General features: G+C 38.2%; 3 protein-coding genes across 3 annotated transcripts; all 3 read right to left on the bottom strand.

The window, feature by feature from the left end:
- Positions 1-3090: 3090 nt before the first annotated feature.
- Positions 3091-5654, bottom strand: LOC101315414 (NADH kinase-like). Its single transcript, XM_004294119.1, has 5 exons — positions 5492-5654; positions 4683-4925; positions 4437-4517; positions 3733-3884; positions 3091-3612 (listed from the first exon to the last, which is right to left on the bottom strand). Exons 1-5 carry the CDS (start codon positions 5582-5584, stop codon positions 3237-3239), a joined length of 945 nt encoding a protein of 314 aa, XP_004294167.1. The 5' UTR covers positions 5585-5654; the 3' UTR covers positions 3091-3236.
- Positions 5655-12821: 7167 nt separating this feature from the next.
- Positions 12822-15342, bottom strand: LOC101295610. The gene is made up of 6 exons (XM_004295624.1): positions 15034-15342; positions 14481-14807; positions 14016-14067; positions 13537-13879; positions 13285-13360; positions 12822-13085 (listed from the first exon to the last, which is right to left on the bottom strand). The coding sequence occupies exons 1-6, from the start codon at positions 15340-15342 to the stop codon at positions 12906-12908; spliced, it is 1287 nt and encodes a 428-aa protein (XP_004295672.1). The 3' UTR covers positions 12822-12905.
- Positions 15343-17635: 2293 nt separating this feature from the next.
- LOC101295902 (adenylate isopentenyltransferase-like) lies at positions 17636-18550 on the bottom strand. The gene has a single exon (XM_004295625.1). The coding sequence runs from the start codon at positions 18548-18550 to the stop codon at positions 17636-17638; it is 915 nt and encodes a 304-aa protein (XP_004295673.1).
- Positions 18551-19582: the final 1032 nt, after the last annotated feature.

Below are 19582 nucleotides of genomic sequence, written 5' to 3' on the forward strand. Positions count from 1 at the left end.
AAAAGGATCATTAACTTTTGTGTAATTCCTAATCATCAAGGGAACACCATAGGGAAGCTTTTGGAAGCATGCTTGCTTGATTGGGAAATAGAGAGGGTTTTCACTATTTCAGTGGACAATGCATCAGCTAACAAGGTAGCCATCGAGTTCATTCGTGAAAAAATGATGACTTGGGATAAACCACCTGTTTTAGGTGGTAAGTGGCTACATGTGAGGTGTTTAGCTCACATTCTTAACATTATTGTGAAAACTGGCTTAAGGATGATGGATAAATCTGTGGCTTCGATTAGAAATGCAGTCCGTTATGTTAGGAGTTCTCCAGCTAGGCTTGATGTGTTTAGGCAGTGTGTAGAGATCCTTAAATTGGACAGCAAGAAGGTCTGCATATTGGATGTGCCAACATGTTGGAATTCCACATTCCTCATGTTGGATACAGCTCTTCAGCTTCGAAAAGCTTTTGATCGTATGGCTGAAGAAGAAGATTCAAAGTATAGAAGCTATTTTGATGAGGAAGATGAATTTACTGATGATGAGGCAGACATAGCAGATGCTCAAAACAAGCCAACAGTTAGAGAAAAACGAGTAGGGCCACCAAATCTAAGTGATTGGGAGAGATCTACTGTGTTTGTCAACTTCCTTCAGGGATTTTTTAACCCAATCTGATATTAATTTATTTGCTGCCTAATATTATATTCTAACTGTTTACTTGTTGCCTAGTATTTTTACTTGATGCAGCAATTTCATGATGTGACCCTTCGAGCTTCTGCAACTAATACTCCCACAGATCAGAAAGCATTTCATGATATTGTGATTATTCAGCAAGAGATTGAGGACCTGTTCAATCAGAGACACCTTAAAGCTGGCAGCCAAACACATAAGATCTTGTTAGAGATGGCAAGTAAGATGAAGACTAAGTTTGAGAAATATTTTGGAAGCATCGATGACATTAATCAACTACTTTTGGTGGCTCTGGTTCTTGACCCTCGCTATAAGCTGCGCTACTTTCAGCATATATGTGAAACTGAGCTGCACTATGACAGTTTTAGAGTCAAGCAGAAGTCTGATGAGTTGAGGGACTTGGTCTTCAAGCTCACAGACTTGTATGCAACCTCAATGGCCACCAAAAAGGCAAAGCCAAGTGACAAGGATGCAGAGAAATCTTCAACTACTTCCAAGAGCAGTAGCTGTGGATCAAAAACTTCTTCAAGCCTCACTGGGAAGAGGGCAGCAATGCAGGCTAATTGGAGACAAGCACTAGAAGATTCCTCTCAAACAGTTGTTTCACATGAGGTGGACCGATACTTGTTGGATCCTATTGAAGACCCTCCAGAAGGTGAAGATTGGAAGCTTCTCGATTGGTGGAAGCTGAATGGTTCGAAGTACCCAAATCTTCAACTGGTTGCCAAGGATGTGCTAGCCATTCAAGTGAGTACAGTGGCTAGTGAAAGCTGCTTCAGCACATCGAAGAGGGTAATTGATCCATTCAGGAGCTCATTGTCTCCAAGGACAGTTGAAGCATTAATCTGCTTCCAAAATTGGTTAAGGTTTGAGAGTATTCAGAACTTAGAATATCTTCCAACTATTGAAGACATCTTGTTCTATGAAAAAGCTGAAAGAGGTATATAGATTTATGAGTTCAATGCCTTTCTATCTTTAATTTTTTTAATAGACTAATTTACTTTGTGTTTTTTATCATTCGTAGATGCTCTAAAGGACACAGCTGATAGTCAACACGGGAAAGCCGAACAAAAACAAGTCAAGAAAAGGAAGAAACTCAAAGGAGCAGATCAGGCAACAAAGCAAAAAAGAATTATTGAAGCAATGACAACCAATGTCAAGACTGGTCTGAAAATTGGATCATCTGCCACATCTTCAAAAAGAAAATGAAGACTACTGCTAGGAGTGTTGGATCTTCAAAGAAGACAAGAAAAGGAATAGAGATTTCATGGTCAGTTTCTTACTTTGTAAATGCTGGTGTATGTTATTTGTTTTACTGTTTTTTTTAAACAACATCATTCACTTAAAACCTTAATTGTTGCATTTTATTCATTTACAGTTCACTTGGTTTGCTTAAATTGATTAAGGGAGTTCCCTTTTGATTTGCAGGGTGGAGTGATGTGTATCAGTGTGTCATTGTCATGGAGAAAGGATTTCATGGACTTCGAGTTCATGATGTGAAGTGTGAAAGACTGAAAGTTTCACTTGCAATTCAGCTTTAAATTTTAATAATTGATGACTTGATGTTGTTATGATTTATGAACTTTGGTTTACGGTAATTCGTGGTTTGTGTATGTGATTTGCAGTTTGACAGTTGCACTGTTTCAGACTTTGTGTAATTGTGTTTCAAACTTCATGACTTTGTGTTTTAACTTTTAAGACTTTGTAATGACTTTGTGTTTTAAGACTTTGTGAGTTTGTGACTTTGCAAGTTTGCAGCATGTCTTTATGAGTTTATGATATGTTTTAGCAATGTTTATGAAAATGAATTTGCAGACTAACTGGACACTGCTGTTCAGTTTTGATTTTTGAACATGAGTGCATATACCATTTTTTTTACAACCCGAAAACCCGGAAACCCGGCCCGGCCTGAAAAGGCCCAAATTGGTCGGTTTCTAGAGATAAAAAAAACCGGCCCGACCCGACCCGAAACTTTTGGGTTCGGACTCGGTTTTGATTTTTTTCGGCCCGGACCGACCCGAACGCAACCCTAGCTAGCAGTGAAATCCTAGTGCACCTGGTGGTCATTACATACGATTGTGCTCTAAAATTTTAGGAATTTTAGGCACCCAGTACTTCTGTTACAATCCCAGAGGCGCACCGAGCATTACTCCACAATATTCACCAAAGCGAATTAGCTTCTTGTTTTTGGACCTTCGTAGAGGGGCATTTGAGCTAGTTGCTGCAAAACCAAACTAAATTGCTCTGCCTTTCTTTTTATTGCGATTTATGGAAGGTCTTACAGATCTTATTTTTTTGGTAAATCTATAAAGGAAAATTCGAACAATTTCACCCGCAGTGGTTCATCATGTGTACCTGATTTCTTATACTCGTTACTCCAAGTTCTGTTGTGAAGCTGTAATGAACAATCTATGATGCAAAATCATTCCAAATTTAGTAGATTTCCCTTCAGAAACCGAGAATCAAAAGGTAAATGTGGAGTCATGTCTACAAAAGTATGCACCGGCCATATATACAAAATGTTTCTCTACTATCTTTTTCAATGTAACATGGCCTCCTCATAAACTACTAACGTGCTGTACACGATGAGGCAAGAAAACCTTCAAAACTGGGGCCTTGGAAGAGATTTCAATGCGATCCCCATTTTTTACGGAACAGCGGACATGAGAGCCATCAATGTATAAAATACCCTCTCTACAAAACCATGTAGCTTCCATGGATTGGTGAGGTTTGATAAACCCATGCATTAAGCTTGAGACCTCTCCTGACGAAATAGGCTCTCTTACCATATATTGGAGGTCCTGAGATAATATAGGCATTGGAAATCCACCAGCTGAGAGCATTGCAGCTGTTGCTCCAGCAGCGGTGGAAACTCTGAGACCGCTTGATCGAGAGTTTACTAAAGGAGAGGATGGCTGGTCATCACTTTTGATTCTGCAAACAAGGACCCTTCAATATATAAATTTATTTTGTTTTAATGCATGCTAAATAGATATGGATGAAAGAAGCAAGTCAAAATATGGCTATTTGTCTCAGACCATGAGAAAGCCTTACTTGAATGAGAACCGTGAAAGTGTTGCTGGACATGGATGTGCAATTAAAATATCATTAAGAGCATAAGTGGAAATCACTTGCGAGTTTACATCTATGGAGATCCTTCTCAGATCAGAAGGACTAATTCGATCCTCTATGATGTTGTCCAGTATCTGCAAAGAGTATTTATCACAAGATTAGTTCTAAAGTTGCAGTCTGCCTTGGGATGAAGAACACGTAAAGCATCGACTCCATAACTTGAAGAACAGATAAATGGTGTGACTTGAGGTTGTGCAGAGGAACCTCACAAGTTCATAGCTAAATGACTTTGGACCCAAGCAATCGGGCTTCCACTACATAGAACCCACCAATATAGCCCCAGTAAGAAATATCATTTTGTGCTACACACTCTAGATGCCTGTAACACCACAGTAAGAAGGTTTTGGCAGATGATGATGTTTCATTTGAGTACTCTCCTATATGGCAAGTGACTAATGGTGAGATGTTATACCACAAAACATATTGATGGAAATAGTTCTTGGGACTAAAAGGTTGAGCATCAGGTGAAGACTTAGATTGGAGATTTATTCTTGACAATTTGTACACAGATCTTTTCTCCAAATTACTGCTTTTTAAAAACCTCACAAAAGAGGAGTCCGACTACATCCTGGCCTCCATTCTTATTATCCTTTGTCAGATTCATGAAATAATCTTAGAAATCTTACCTGTTCAAAGTTGTCAACAGTTGCAGCACAAAGATAGCCTGTGCTTCTGGAAGCATCATACTCATTCCCGTGCTTTTCCACCTAACCAAATCAAATACAGTAAATAATTTATGAGACTCCTCCAGAATCCGCAAAACAGAAGAAAAAAAAAATGAATTGACTCAAAGCAATGGTTAAATAAAACACAAGAAACCAACTATACAAAGGCAAACTAACACTATGGCTTAGCGCAAACAACAAACTAACCTCTTCAGGTTGGGTGGGGTCAGAATTCACTCCTAGAACTGGAACTGAGTCATCAATATAATGGCTCGCATGTAGTATAGTGCCATCACCACCAACTGTAATAACAAGGTCCACATCACGGATGGGCTGCCTTAGATCTTTACGCAGTAGAGCTTTCCACTCAACAGGCTTGTGGCGCAAAATGTTCTGACAAAAGTTTACTGCATCCTTGTGCACATTTCGCCTATTCTCCAAGTGCTGTAGCTGAAGAAATGTGCTCAATATTAAGTCTTTTATAACTGTATTATTTCCTGGCACACAGTTTCACAACCAAGACATATTATACAGAACCAACATTATGATCCTAAACTTGTTTACTCGTCTACTACGATCATAAAGCCAAACCTTCTTTGTGGGGAAATAATTTAGAATACCTAGATGTCATCGCCTTAGTTATCTTTTTTGGGTATGAAATACTTAACTAACTGGATTTGAGTATAGAAATATCAAGCTTTACATATTTACCATATTTCCCATCTTGAAGCATAATACACTTAATTCAACTGCAAAGAACTTTACTTTTCTCACTTCTAGGTTCAATTCAACCTACAAAACAAAAAACTATATCGTTTTCTAATTTTCTTTTCTCATTTCTCCCATGAAATTCACAAAGCATAACAAAATAAACCAAACCCACAAAGCATTCCAATCAAAGTTTTCAGCTTTAAGCATTTTACAAACAATCAAGGGAAACATTTGAGGAATGATGATCCAAACTTGTAGAGGGAGCACTGAATCAAAACAAAGAGGAAAGTGCGTGATATTAATACCTGGAGGCTGGCGATGCGAGAAAGGCCTTCTGATTGGGAAGCTGGGTAAGCGTCGAACGGTTTAAGCAGCACCAACAATCTCCTCGTCGCCATTACTGTCTCTCTCGTTCTTTCTCACAGAAGCTCAGAAGAAGCGTATGGGGTTTGTTCAGTTTACAACTCTACACCGCCGAGGATGCACTCCATTTTTATTATTTACTCTACTAAACGACCCGCAATTTTTACCCTTTACTCTCTTTTTTTCATTTTAATCTACTCTCTTAATATTTCAACTTCATTAACTAATCGTCATAACTTTTAACAATACATGTTCCTCATGCTTTTATCAATCATATATCGACTGCTGATGCGCTTGTGAAACAGAATGTGGATCATGTCATGAGACTTATTATCTTTGACAAGCCTCCTCCTTATGTTGTTAATGCCTTCATTGATAACATTGTTTATGTACTAACTCTTAGCCTTTTAGGTTCCCCTGTAACTAGAAAAAACAAAAAAAGGTTAAAGGCACCGTAGGATTTTATGTTGATTTTAAGACTTTGAAGTGAATATGACATGAGAATTTGGTATTTGGTGGAATAATCGTATGGTGCCTTTAATCCTTTTCAAAATCATGTACAAGAGCATGTTCTAGCAATCTCTATAATCCATTAAAGAGAGATGACAAACAATCAATCAATCAATCAAAATGAAGGAAGCTACAAACCAAATCAAGTTAATTACAAAGACAGTTAAACGATTAGAGAATGAAGGGTGGAAGAGATGTACATAGGCGGTGGTGGTGGTACATAGGCTCCTATTTATAGTTTGTTCAAGACTTGCTTCCTGATGGTTTTTTCATGTAGAATAGAGATTCATCTAAACTTTCTCGTTTCAGGCTTCCCTAATGTATCAGGGTTTTGAATCTCCATATTTATTATGGTCCATATGTGCCTAAGCCAGAGAATACACATAAAACCAGATATCCACGCAGCTTGACTTTCCTATGCTAAACTGTTTGTTTTCCTTATTTTGATTTACAATCCCTCTTTTGCTTCTCATGTTCCTTCGGTCCTTCTTGCTCTAAGTAACTACAAAAGAGATAAACAGAGTAAATAACTAAAAAACACAATAGACTGAAAAATGAATAAAAGAAATTTGATATAAATAATGTATAATTATGCTCATATCAGCTATCAATACAAAACGAGCTATAAACTCTAGTGACAAAAATATTGCAATATTTGGCGGTTTGAAAAGTGTGACGCGATAGTCTTTCCCAATTTTTATTTTTTTTGTTAAAATGATATTTCACAGTTGAGACAGAGAAAAGGTGGTCGAACAAAAATTATTAGACCAACCACTTCGTGTACTACCAAAAATAAACATAAGAGGTCCAAAATTCAATTCACTTTTAGGCACCAAAGTGCAAGTTTTCCATCAATTACAAAGTTGAAAGTTGTTGCAATTACTCAAATTCAAAAAGAACAAAGATCTCAATAACTTGCATTGTTGGGGCAACTTGACCTCATAGCCCCGAATGGATGCCCGTAGCCCCATACCCTCAAACGGACCAATAAAGGATCCGTACCCGAGTCCAACCGGGTTCGGTGCAATCAAAATTGACATCTCAAAGCTTTAGTGGTTGACCCACAAAGCAAATACGGGTGGTGGTACAGTCTTATCGGATCCAACCCATATTCTCTCAGATCCCTATCGGGTTCACTCTCTCCCTCTCTCTTGGATCTCTCACAATCCGAACCCCCAATTTCCCGATCCAATTACAATTGCTGTAAGTCCCATTTTGTATAGTCACTCAATTTGTTGCTTTCAGATTTCAATTTGGGGGTTTCTGATGTAAATGGGGAGTATGTTTGGTGTGACCCTGATCCTAAAGTTTGAAGCTTTTGATGAATTTGATCGTTCTAGGGTTTAGGAAATTCGAACTGAAATCATGTAATTTTTGCTTTTGAAGTTTGGTTTTGTTGAATTTGCATTTTGTTTAATTTATGGGTTTTCGGGTGTTTGATGAATTGTGTTTATCATTAGCTTATGCTCAGTTAGTTATTATTATTATTATTATTATTATTTTCTTTTGTGAAAGTTTTTCCCTTTACTTTGAAGTTTCTAGTGTGTTAGAGCTTTGATACATCTGTCAAATGAAGGGTGAAATATTAGAGCTTTTATACATTTGTCAAATGAAGGGTGAAATATTTTGAATGTGTTGTAGGTTTGCAGAAAAATGGGAGACGACATTTTATCTAGTCTTACTTTGGATCAAGTACACCATGATACGATAAGATATGCATTATATTGGTGTAATTTAGCATACATTGGATAGGTGGTTTGGTTTTTTCTTTACTTCTGGGTTTTCCAGCTAGATTTAGATGATGGGTTCCAGTCAGACTGTTTGTGTTCTTGATAAGTTTCCCCATTCAGTTTATATTCTTGTTGTGCAGTGTGGACCGTGATATAGAACCTTTGGCAATCTGCTAGTATCTGTTCTAGCTTAGGATATGTGTGTGTAGTGCTGTAATGATGGAATCATGCTTATGTTTTTCTAGAATTTCTTTTTTCCTTTTTTGATAAGAGGCTTTGCAAATTCATCTTGTTGATTTGATTGATTGAGCCATCATGATGTGCAGGCTTGGTGGATTTCATGCCATTGCGATGGAAATACCAAATGAAACAGCCATCAAGAAACCAAAGCGGTTGACATCTGTCGTATGGAATCATTTTGAAAGGATTAGGAAGGCTGATATATGTTATGCGATTTGTGTACACTGTAACAAGAAACTCAGTGGATCAAGTAATAGTGGCACCACGCACCTGAGGAATCATCTAATGCGATGTCTGAAACGATCCAACTTTGATGTATCTCAACTACTTGCAGCAAAGAGAAGGAAAAAAGATAATACTGTTAGCCTTGCCACTATAAATGGTGATGAAGCACAAAGACAGGACGCATTTATTAAGCCAACAATCATGAGGTTTGATCCGGATCAGAGAAAGGATGAAATTGTTACCGTTGCAAGTGGCAAGTTTGATCAGGACCGTAGTCAGTATGATCTTGCTCGCATGATTATATTACATGGTTACTCACTGCCAATGGTTGATGATGTCGGATTCAAAGTTTTTGTCAAGAACCTTCAGCCGTTATTTGAGATTGTGCCAAATAATGATGTCGAAAATTTTTGTATGGAAATCTATAGAAAAGAACGAGGTAAAGTGTATGAGATGATAAATGGTTTGCATGGCAGAATTAACCTTTCTGTTGAAATGTGGTATTCTCCAGAAGGTGTTGAGTACCTGTGTTTGACTGCACACTTCATTGATGAGGAGTGGAAATTGCGGAAGAAAATTATGAATTTTGTCACACTTGATTTGTCGCACACTGATGATTTGCTTTCAGAAGTGATTATCAAGTGCCTGATGGACTGGGATGTTGATAGTAAGTTGTTTGCCTTGACATTTGATGATTGTTCCACTGATGATGACATTGTTCTAAGAATTAAAGACCAGATTTCCCAAAGCAGGCCTCTCTTGGGTCATGGTCAGTTATTTGATATTCGCTCTGCTGCACATGTTATAAATTCAATTGTGAATGATGCATTGGAAGCACTGAGGGAGGTGACCCACAAGATTCGAGCAAGTGTCAAACATGTAAGAAGCTCACAAGTGGCACAAAGGAAGTTCAATGAGATTACCCAGCAAGTTGGGATCAGCAGTGAGAGGAGATTGATCGTTGACTGCCCAGGTCGATGGGATTCAACATGCCTTATGCTTGAAACAGCTTTAGAATACAGGGGTGCATTTTCAGTCCTGCAAGAGCATGATCCCTCATATACATCAGATTTAACTGATACAGAATGGGAATGGACAAGCTTTATTGCTGGTTATTTGAGGCTTCTTGTGGAAATCACTAATGCATTTTCAGGCAACAAATATCCAACTGCAAGTATATACTTTCCTGAGATCTGTGATGTTCACATTCAGTTAATTGACTGGTGCAAGAGCCCAGATGACTTTCTTAGGTCTATGGCATTAAAGATGAAAGATAAATTTGACAAATATTGGAGCAAGTGCAGTTTGGCTTTGGCAGTAGCAGTCATTTTGGATCCCAGATTCAAGATGAAGTTGGTGGAGTACTACTATTCTCAAATTTATGGTAGTCAATCTTTGGAGAAGATCAAGGATGTCTCTGATGGCATCAAGGAGCTTTTTGATGCATATTCAATCTGCTCAACAATGGTTGATCAAGGTTCAGCCTTGCCCGGAAGCAGCTTACCCAGTACCTGCAGTGATCCCAGGGATAGGTTGAAGGGTTTTGACAAATTTCTTTACGAGACCTCCCAAAGCCAGAATGTGTCATCGGACTTGGAAAAGTATCTACAGGAGCCAAACTTTCCTCGTAATTGTGACTTTAACATATTGAATTGGTGGAAGGTTCATACACCAAGGTACCCCATCTTATCCATGATGGCACGTGATGTTCTAGGAACTCCTATGTCAACTATTGCACGAGAATCCGCATTCAGCATTGATGGTAGAGTGCTTGATAAATGTCGAAGCTTGCTGAATCCTGATACACGAGAGGCTTTGATATGCACACAAGATTGGTTGCAGATGGAAGTGAAAGGCAAGTGCATTGTACTTTACAATTCATCTTTGTCTTCAATTTAGCCTGCATGTAGCAGTAATCTTATTGCAATAATCATTCTCATCTTTTTTGTATCAGATGGCAGTCGATTGTCAAGCCATTCAGTTAGACCAATTCCCATTGCTGAATCAAGTTAATATTCCAATGGTATGGTTCTGTTACACCGGTACTCTTATTCCGCTAGTAGCTAATTATTATACATGTAACAAACTGCTGACTGTTGACACGATCTTGATGCAAGGTTGATGGATCCTGTATTAACATTTTCTCTGGTGTCGAATTGCTATCCACACCAAGTATATTCCTAGGATTGGTGTGGGCAATGAACATCTCTATGTATCTATATCTCCACATGAGACTGGCGGTTAATTGCTTATAGTTCTTTAGCAAGAAGCTAAATATAAATTTTAGGACTCGCATCAACTAGATTCCCTGATTTGCACTTTATATTATTGGAACCTGTTTCATGATTGTAAGTCATCTCTTCAATGTGCCATTGTGTGATGAGATAGGTTGTCTAATGGAAGAATTCCTTCTTCATTTGCAGTCTTGTATATGCCCTTCTTTTACTGTCAAAACCGCAAGTGATCATCTGCATTAGTTCTGAGAAATAGGGAATTAGTTCTCAGTTTCTCACCAAGGCCTAGTTTGATAAGTAGGAATGAAATTAATTCGTTGGTATTATTTTCCTTCACTAAATATAATTTACAATGAAACTGAAATCTTGATAGTCTCTTTGCAGTATTTTTACACAGAAGATTGACTAGTCTAAACATAATGATTTTGTAAAAGTTCATAGTCTCTTCCAACTGATCAAAACAGTCCTCAAAGGTCCAAGTTGCAAGACAGATTGATTCTTCAACATTTCTGGGTGGTAATACTCATGATTCATGTTCATCCAAATCTCAATACTTAAAAACTTTGTTGTTGATTATCGAATCTGGTTGAAAGATATATCAACAGGGCAAATAAAATTGCACCCGGCCAGCTTTGCCAGCAGCTAATTCGCATCGTGTATTTTCTTTAGCACCTTGATAATCACCCCTCACGAGGCTTTAGCAAGTCGCCTATGCTTTTGTTTTTGCCTTTGAAAACATTAGTGTCAAAAGCTCACCAATCCATAGATGGTTTGATATGTGTAATTTTAGCTGGGGGTAGCCAACATACGTCTGCACTCGATTGGCTCCTAATGATAATTTATAGTAGAGAGGAGCCAATATGATAATTTCAGATTTATTCTTGTGCTTTCGACTTGGAAGTTTTGCTGCCTAAGAAAACAAATTATAGTAGAAAGGAGCCAATCATGATTCTTGTGCTTTCAGAAGTTATCATAACTTAAGAAAGGTAGTCATTTTCTGCTAAGGATGCTTTATTTATTTTTCTGGTATGAATTTCCACTTTAGATTAACTTTTTGTTCAAATTTTCACATATCCACCGTCTAGTCTTTAGATACTAACGTGTAGATCATCTCTGTAAATTTTCAACTCATTTGATAATCGTTAAGGTACTCAAAATTGCGTTTTTCTGTTATAAACATGAACGGTTCAAGTTCAACAGAATTCAGTTCGTCCATTAGTTTAATCGAGTTTGAGTGCCTTAATGATTATCAAATGGGCTGAAAATTTACATAGATGATCTACACGTTAGTACCTAAAGACTAGACGGTAAAAATGTGAAAATTTGATTGAAAGTTAGTTTAAAGTTGAAATCTGCACTGTAAGAATAAATAAGGACCCTCCTTAGCCAATAAAATCTGTTAAGAAAAAATTAAATTAATTTTACCCCTTGAGGTTTGAGGTTAACCTCATTTCAATTCCTGTTTTCTTAATTTTGAAAATTTATCCCCTAAAGTTTTCAGTTTTCATAAATCATGCATAATTGCTGAAAATCCGTCTAATTCAGATGTTAATTTTGACTTTAGAACTCACTTTAAGGACTAAAATAGTCATATAACAACAAAAGTCGCCTTTAGTTAGCTTTCTCTAAGATTCTATGCTAGCATTGAATGTCCAAATTAGATGAAATTTCAACAATTGGACATGATTTATGAAAACTAAAAACTTTAGGGGGTAAATTTTTAAAGTTAAGAGTATATAGACTGCAGTGATACTAACCACAAACCTCAGGGGTAAACTGAAATTAATCATTTTAAGAAAACAACTTGCAGATAGTCTAGTTTCAATTCATGATTCTTGGACTAGACTACTTGCAAGTTTTTTTTATTTTTTATTTTATTTTTTATAGAACTACCTGCAAGTTGTTCTGTGCTTCCGAAATGCACAGAACAGCTAGAATATCATGTTTGTTACCTTTCGTAATGGCCGACGTGTTTTTTGTGACCAGCCCCAACCTGAAGCAAAGAACAAGTTGATACGATCCATAGGAAAGAACAGCACAGTTTAAGACGGGCGAAATTTCCACCAGCTCATGAGGTAGTTAAGCAACAACAGAGAAGAACTAGAGATTGGCATGAGGCACCTCTTTGTTTAAGGCCATTTGGTGCCACCGTACTTAAAAGTTCCGAGACAATCTATAGTTGGAAAAATTGATGAAAGTCACAATATATATAGTTGAAAAATATACTGTAATTAGCCACAGCATTCCTGTGGCAGTAGCCAAAATTTGTTGTCACAAGTTCACAACACAAAATGCTACCACCAGTATGAAACTATTAGCATGACAACCTGTGACAATCAAAACGGCAAGGGTACACAATGTACCTTGACTCAGCCCTATGTACAAGCAACTAAAATCTCAACTATCTCTACAATCCATCACAGAGGTATCTTCGGGATCTCTGCCTCATCATAAAGCAGCCGCTTATGAATTCTGCATTGATGGTCGATAAATTCCTTGATCAATTTCTTTAGCATATTAGCTTTCTGGTATTCTCGACTACCAGAAACAACGACCTTTAATTCATTGCTACTTGATGTTCTGCCCTCAAATGTTGCCTGCAAAACACATATGAATAATACTTTAGTGACAAATTGATCGATTACACTAGTTCTTTTACATTCTCAGATTTTGATAATCTTTCTCCCCCTGCAAAGATAGATTCTGTCAGGATCCATCTATTTATCATGGCAGAACAAATGTCGTATACCAGGCAACAATTAGTCACCACGGCTGTATGCAGTGATTAGCACTAACCTGTGAAGTAAGCTTGGATACTTGGATTGTTGCTCTCAGTGTGTCATCTAAGAGTTTCTCAGACACTATCCAAGGCCTGCATAGAATTGAAAATTAATGACATAAAGCTAAAGGAATCCAGAGTTCATATCCAGTGTCTAGTTGGGCTGTTTAAACTATTGGAAGGCTGAAATGAGTCGTTTGATCCATTCTAACATACAGACAAGTTTGAACAACTTGTAATTACAGAAAAGCAATTGACACAAGATATACCTTCCTCTTGAGGAAACTATGATGCGATCTGGACTCTCCAAGAAGTTGGACACCTTTTCAAGATTCATTTTGTTATCCAGTATGATGATTCCTCTTGTATATGTCTCTGACGATTTACTTGGCATAACAAAAGCTACACATGAGACTGAAACTTGCTGATACAGAAACTGCATAATTGTAACAGGTGATATCCCCTTCTCAAGATTCTCCACAAATAGCACATACGGCATCCCTTCTATATCAATGTCAAGTCCACTCCTTTCAGAAGGATTCTCAATCATCTCTGCTTGTTTGCTCTTTTGCTGTAGGTCTTTTGAATTGCATTCTGACTCTTGCCTTGGTGCTGTTTTGATGAAAGGTTTCAATGTTAAAAAAAATAAGGCAAGAAAGAAGGATCGTCAATCATCTCTGCTTCGAAAAATCATACAGGAAAAAGAACAAATTCATTTGGGATAAGCTATAAGGAATTCTGCACAAACCTTTAGAAAACCTGCTCATTACAGATGCTATATATCTCCTGGCAGGTGTATCCTATAAACAGGCAAACTAGTATCAAATTTATTGCTAAAACAAGCACATAGAGGATATATCCTAGCATGTACAGATAGAGAAAAAGAGGGAGCACAGAATAGGTGGTAATTTCACATACTCCCAACCTCATAAAACAAGTCCAACACACTCTAGTCTCTAGTCTCTCCCAATCCACTTTAGCTATTTCTCATAATCCTCCAAAACTTTTCACTATCAATGCTATTCAATGTATATGGTAGAAAGCCAAATATGAAATCGCCACATAGACTTTTTTGGGTCAAATTCCAAGTAAGGTTAAGAAAAGCAAACAACACAAGGGGCCAAACATGAACAAGCTACAAGATACAGTAAATCAAGAAATCCAAACAAACTGTCGAAATTAAGCATTAAATACCCAAAATGTACACACTTGCCTTGTGAGCAGAATTATCCTTGAACCTCTTACTAGTAGTCCTACAACTCTCTGAATCACAGCCACCTTTCTCAACATAAATCATAGTCGAATTAGAGAAATTGCTCTCATTCTTCTCCTTGGCCCTGTCGAGAAACGAGCTCAGCACCGGGCTTATTAGTTCCTCATCAGTAGCAGGCACCTTACTACCAGGTTGCTGAACTCGGCAAATGTCCCCAATTGCTAGACTAGATAGAATCCCAACATCTGGACCACTAGTCCACTCCACAACGTACTTACAGTTACACACTTCCTCTCCTTTCACAATCCTATGCTCCTTACGCACAACCTGACCATAACAAACGATAACAAACTACAATAAGCAGACCCATTCATTTTCACAAACACTTTCTTTTTGTTCCACAATCACACGGTTTCCTTAAATCCGTGTCGAGGTGCCACGACATAGAATCTTACCGACTCAAGCATGCACCTGTGGTGGGTTTTACAAACACATAGAATAACTTTAACAAAAAGACAAAAAAAATCAGAGGAAAATAGTATAGAGAGCTCGCCATATCGATTACGCCGTCGAAGTAGCGGCGGTCGTCCGGTGGAACAGAATGGGCGGCGCAGACGACTAAGCCCTTGTTGACTTTGGAGCAGTCGTAGTCCTGGAGCTGAACAGAAATTTTCCTGACGCGGGACCTCAATGCCTCGACGTCTTTCTGCGACTTGAGGTCTTTAAGGTTGATCAACTCGTCATGGTCGTCGGGGAAGGTGGCGAACTTGATTCTGAGACGGTGTTCACCGCCGGCGTACTCCGACAGTAGGTGGGCATCATACCAGGCGTCGTCCTTGTGCGACCGGAACTCTATCGCCATTTTCAGATCACCAAGTGAGTGACGTGATCAGTGACTCGGTGTATTTATTCGGAAATGTTTGTTTTGTCTTCTTCTTGTTTATTGCAAAGGCTCCGAACACGTCACCATATGTGACGAATTGCATAGAGGAATGCCTTTTACACGCCATGTAACTAATAGAATCACAGTTACTGGTCTGTTTTGAATATCTGTGTGATGTAAATATTTATTGACAATTTCCTTTACTTCATTTTCCATAATTTGTTCACGTACCATTTTAATATAATTAATTGGATAAGAAAATGTACCAAGGGATTTCATTCAACTTTTCGTTGTCAATTGTTGAATAAACAAGAGTACGTCTATTTTCATCCCACAAACTACTTTACTTATCCCATATGTTATTTATTTATTGAAATACTAAAATACTCTGATGTAAAATTACAGCAAGAGACAACAAATTATTACAAATTACAATTTTTTTTCTTTTTTATCTTTTTGTTTTGGATGAACACAAATTTTATAATTCTAACCCAGATTTATCATATTCTGTCGTGAGTTTGAAGACACTAGCATTTAACCTGAAGATGAGGTAAACTGTTTGTATTTTTTTTTTCTTTGTTGATGATTCGTCTGTCCCTTTACTCATTATTTCTCATGTCGACTTTATATGTAAATTCTCATAGACAACAATTGTACCGTATTTATGAACAACTGATAAATCAGTTCAAGAAACTTAGAAGTAAGGAAGGCGTTACTACTAGAGATACATTTACAGACATTATGCATCTTAATATCGACTGATACCATTGAGTTGTTAAATTTAAGAGTTTTTTCTTGTTCTTTAAATTGGATTTATACTTTCATGTGAATTTTGGTGATTTTACTTATTACCTTGAGCAAATCTGAATTTGACAAAATATATGAAGAGAATGTAAGGTGAACAAAGTAGAATTGAGAAAAGGGTTTTTTAGGTATTGTTAATGGGTGAACAAAGTAAACTTATAATTAAAATTATATTAGTGGGTGTGAAAAGAATGTGATGTGAGAACATCTCCAACAGCTTCCCCATTTTCTTGAATTTCTCAATTTTGAGGAATATAGAGCTGTTTTTAGGTCTAACAGTTTCCCCATCTCATTCCCTAAAATGGGGATGGAGAAGAAAGAGAAACCTTCATTCCCCAAATTTGCAGCAAAACCTTCCTTCCCCAAGATTTAATTCTTCACGTGCTCCAACGAATTCAAGACAACAATAGAATATTTTATTGGGTATTTTATTGTTATAATGAAATATATAATGATCTTTTGTTATAATTAATAATGATAAAGTATATTTTATTGTTGTATTAAATGTCTAAATCTCTAAAATGGAGAAGCTGTTAGATTTTGAACAAATTTTTTTTTGGAGATTTTAGCTTTTGCTTCCTCATTTTGGAAAAATTTTGAGGAAGTTGTTAGAGATGTTCTGAGCAAAGTGGTTTATGAGGTACGTGACAATAGACGCACCCTAAATAATAATATTGTTGCACTTACGTGTGCACTTTAAATATCACAATTGGTTAGCAAATTTTGCTTGTTGATTGTGTGATACGAGGCTTTCATCGAGTTGTATGCAATAGTTATTTGAATTTCATACTAGGAAAGAAGTGCGAAAAAATCTGGCATAAGTTTCGGATTATGTTCCACAAATAGCTTCAAGGTTTTATGCTTACATTTGGTTAGGCATAAATGTTACTAAGGGCAAAGTAACTTCGTAAATCGAAACGTATATCAATATGAAATCAAACATGAAACATGAGCTGATGAACACTAGGAACGTGTATCTGCTTGTTATGTAAATATGTAGCTTAGTTGTTAATACTTGACGAATATTGATAGTCAGTCTTATAGAGAGTATAAATAAACATTAATCTAGAACACAAAATAAGTTTCTTAAGTACGTATATATAAGAGATAGTGGTGGTGCTTACCTGCGTTGTAAAACAAGACTACACTTTGTTGAGAGTGTATATTGGCATCAATCTAGAAGAGTAGAACATAGGATATCAAGTCGATTATCTTTTACTCAGTTTATCAATATGATTATGAGCCTAAAATTTGAGGAATCAGTGACGTTTATTTTGTCACGGTAACATTTTTTTTTACATTATTTTCGAGTATCCTTGAGATCTTCCCTCCCAAACCCAAATTTGAAATTCCCCCCAATTTAATATTGACCTGCGTTGGACCCCTTCTTCCCAAAAGCAAAAAAACTCAAACATTAATACATGAAAAGAAAAAGGAAATAAATAAGAAGAGTATGGAAAATGCTGGCCTACTCCTCCTCCTCCTCCAAGAAATCCTTCACAATCTTCACGCTTGGCTCAACCACCTCTCTCTCCCAAATCTCCGACCACCTCTTCCCGCCACCATCCTCGTCATCATCTGACGTCACCACCGCCCTGAGCACCTCCGTCGCGTCCAGCCTCTTCAGGTCCCACCCCGCCTTCCTCAGCCTCGCAATCTTCCCCATCTGCCTCTTCGCCAGCTGCCAAGTGTTCCTTTTAACCTCTCCCACCGCCTCCTCGTATGCTCCTCGCCGCACCGGATCATCCTCCTCCACCTCCGCCGCCGCATACTCCTCAAAATACCGGCTGAACTCCGCCACTCCGATCGCCTTGCTCACACCGGTCTGAACCGCCCGGTTTTGGCCGTGAAACTCGGCCAGCTCCTGAAACATCCCCGCATCGAGCATCTCCTCCACTCGCCGCGACAAGTACGCCGTCAAAACCGGGAACTCCACGTCGACCCAGAGGAAGCAGCAGTCGTAGCGGAGCTGCGACGACGCCGCTACCTCGCCGTCAAAGACGTCAACGTCCGGTTCGAACCGTTCGACGAGTAGCACGTGGATGAACGAGTTGGACCCTCCGACGAGCACCGGGACTTTTCCCCGGGAGAGAACGTCAGACACCGCCTGCGCCGCGAGACGGCGGAACTCGGAGGGGGAGACGTCGCCGTGGCGGGAGTCGAACTCGCCGAGGAGGTGGTGAGGAACGACGCGTCGTTCGGCGTCGGAGAGCTTGTTGGTGGTGACGTCGAGGCCCTTGTAGAGCTGCATTTTGTCGGCGTTTATGACCTCGAAGGTGGCCGGAGGGAACCGCACGGCGAGGTCGAGGGAGAGCCGGGACTTGCCGGAGCCGGTGGCGCCCATGACGACGATGAGCTTCTGTGGGCCGGAGATGAAGTCCATTTTGAAGGGTTTGAGCAACCGGCGAGGAGAGAATCGAAGGGACTATGTTTTATGTGTGAGGAGACGCGGCTGTGGTCTGTGGTGCAGTCTCGTACATACCCTAATTAATATGAGAGACGCAGGCCAATATGAAATGGGTGCTCTGTTTTTTGTCCTGGGACTATGGAGGAGAGAGGACAAGTCTGTCGTCGTCTTATATATACTCATATTGTTGTTGCCCATGCCTGTATGGGCTTGTGTATCAGTTTTAGTGTTTGTGTGCATAAATGAGTGGATTAGGGTGTCACCTCAGGATTGATCTGTTGAAACAAAAAAGGGAAGGAGGAATTTATAGACATTGGGGAAGAAAAGGCAAATGTTTAACGCGCGCTAGGTTCGAATGCATGGCATGGAAAGATAAAAAGCTGAAAGGGATTTTGCTAAAAGAATGGGGGGATGAACTAATTTAATTAAGATTGGCGGAGTGAGATTATTGTCTTCATAAACATAAATATATTTTTATTTACTTACATGGCATGATACATAGACCGAGGCCACAAATTTTATGCTTCATTAAAGAAATAAAATTGGTTAAATTGGTAATACAATTTTATGATTTGGCAAGATATCATATGAAATCAAAAATAAATATATTTATTTACTCACATGAAATGATACATAAGATTGTCTAAATTTGATTAGCATGTAGAACCATGTCAGACTGACACGTAGTCCTCCCGTAACATTGAAAAATTTCTCTTCGATGAGGCTTAAAATTTGTGGCTTCAATCAATCTTATGTATAATTTCATGTAAGTTAATAAATATATTTATTTTTAATTTCACATGATATCTTGCCAAATCATAAAATTGTATTACCAATTTAACCAGTGCTATTTCTTTAATGAGGTATAAAATTTGTGGCCTCGGTCCATGTATCATGCCATGTAAGTAAATAAAAATATTTTTTTGATTCCACATAATATCTTGTCAAATCATGATATTGCATTACCAATTTTACCATTTCAACTTCGTTTTAGATTTTAAGAAAGGG

Source organism: Fragaria vesca, linkage group LG3, assembly GCF_000184155.1.
Source record: "Fragaria vesca subsp. vesca linkage group LG3, FraVesHawaii_1.0, whole genome shotgun sequence".
Taxonomy (NCBI): domain Eukaryota; kingdom Viridiplantae; phylum Streptophyta; class Magnoliopsida; order Rosales; family Rosaceae; genus Fragaria; species Fragaria vesca.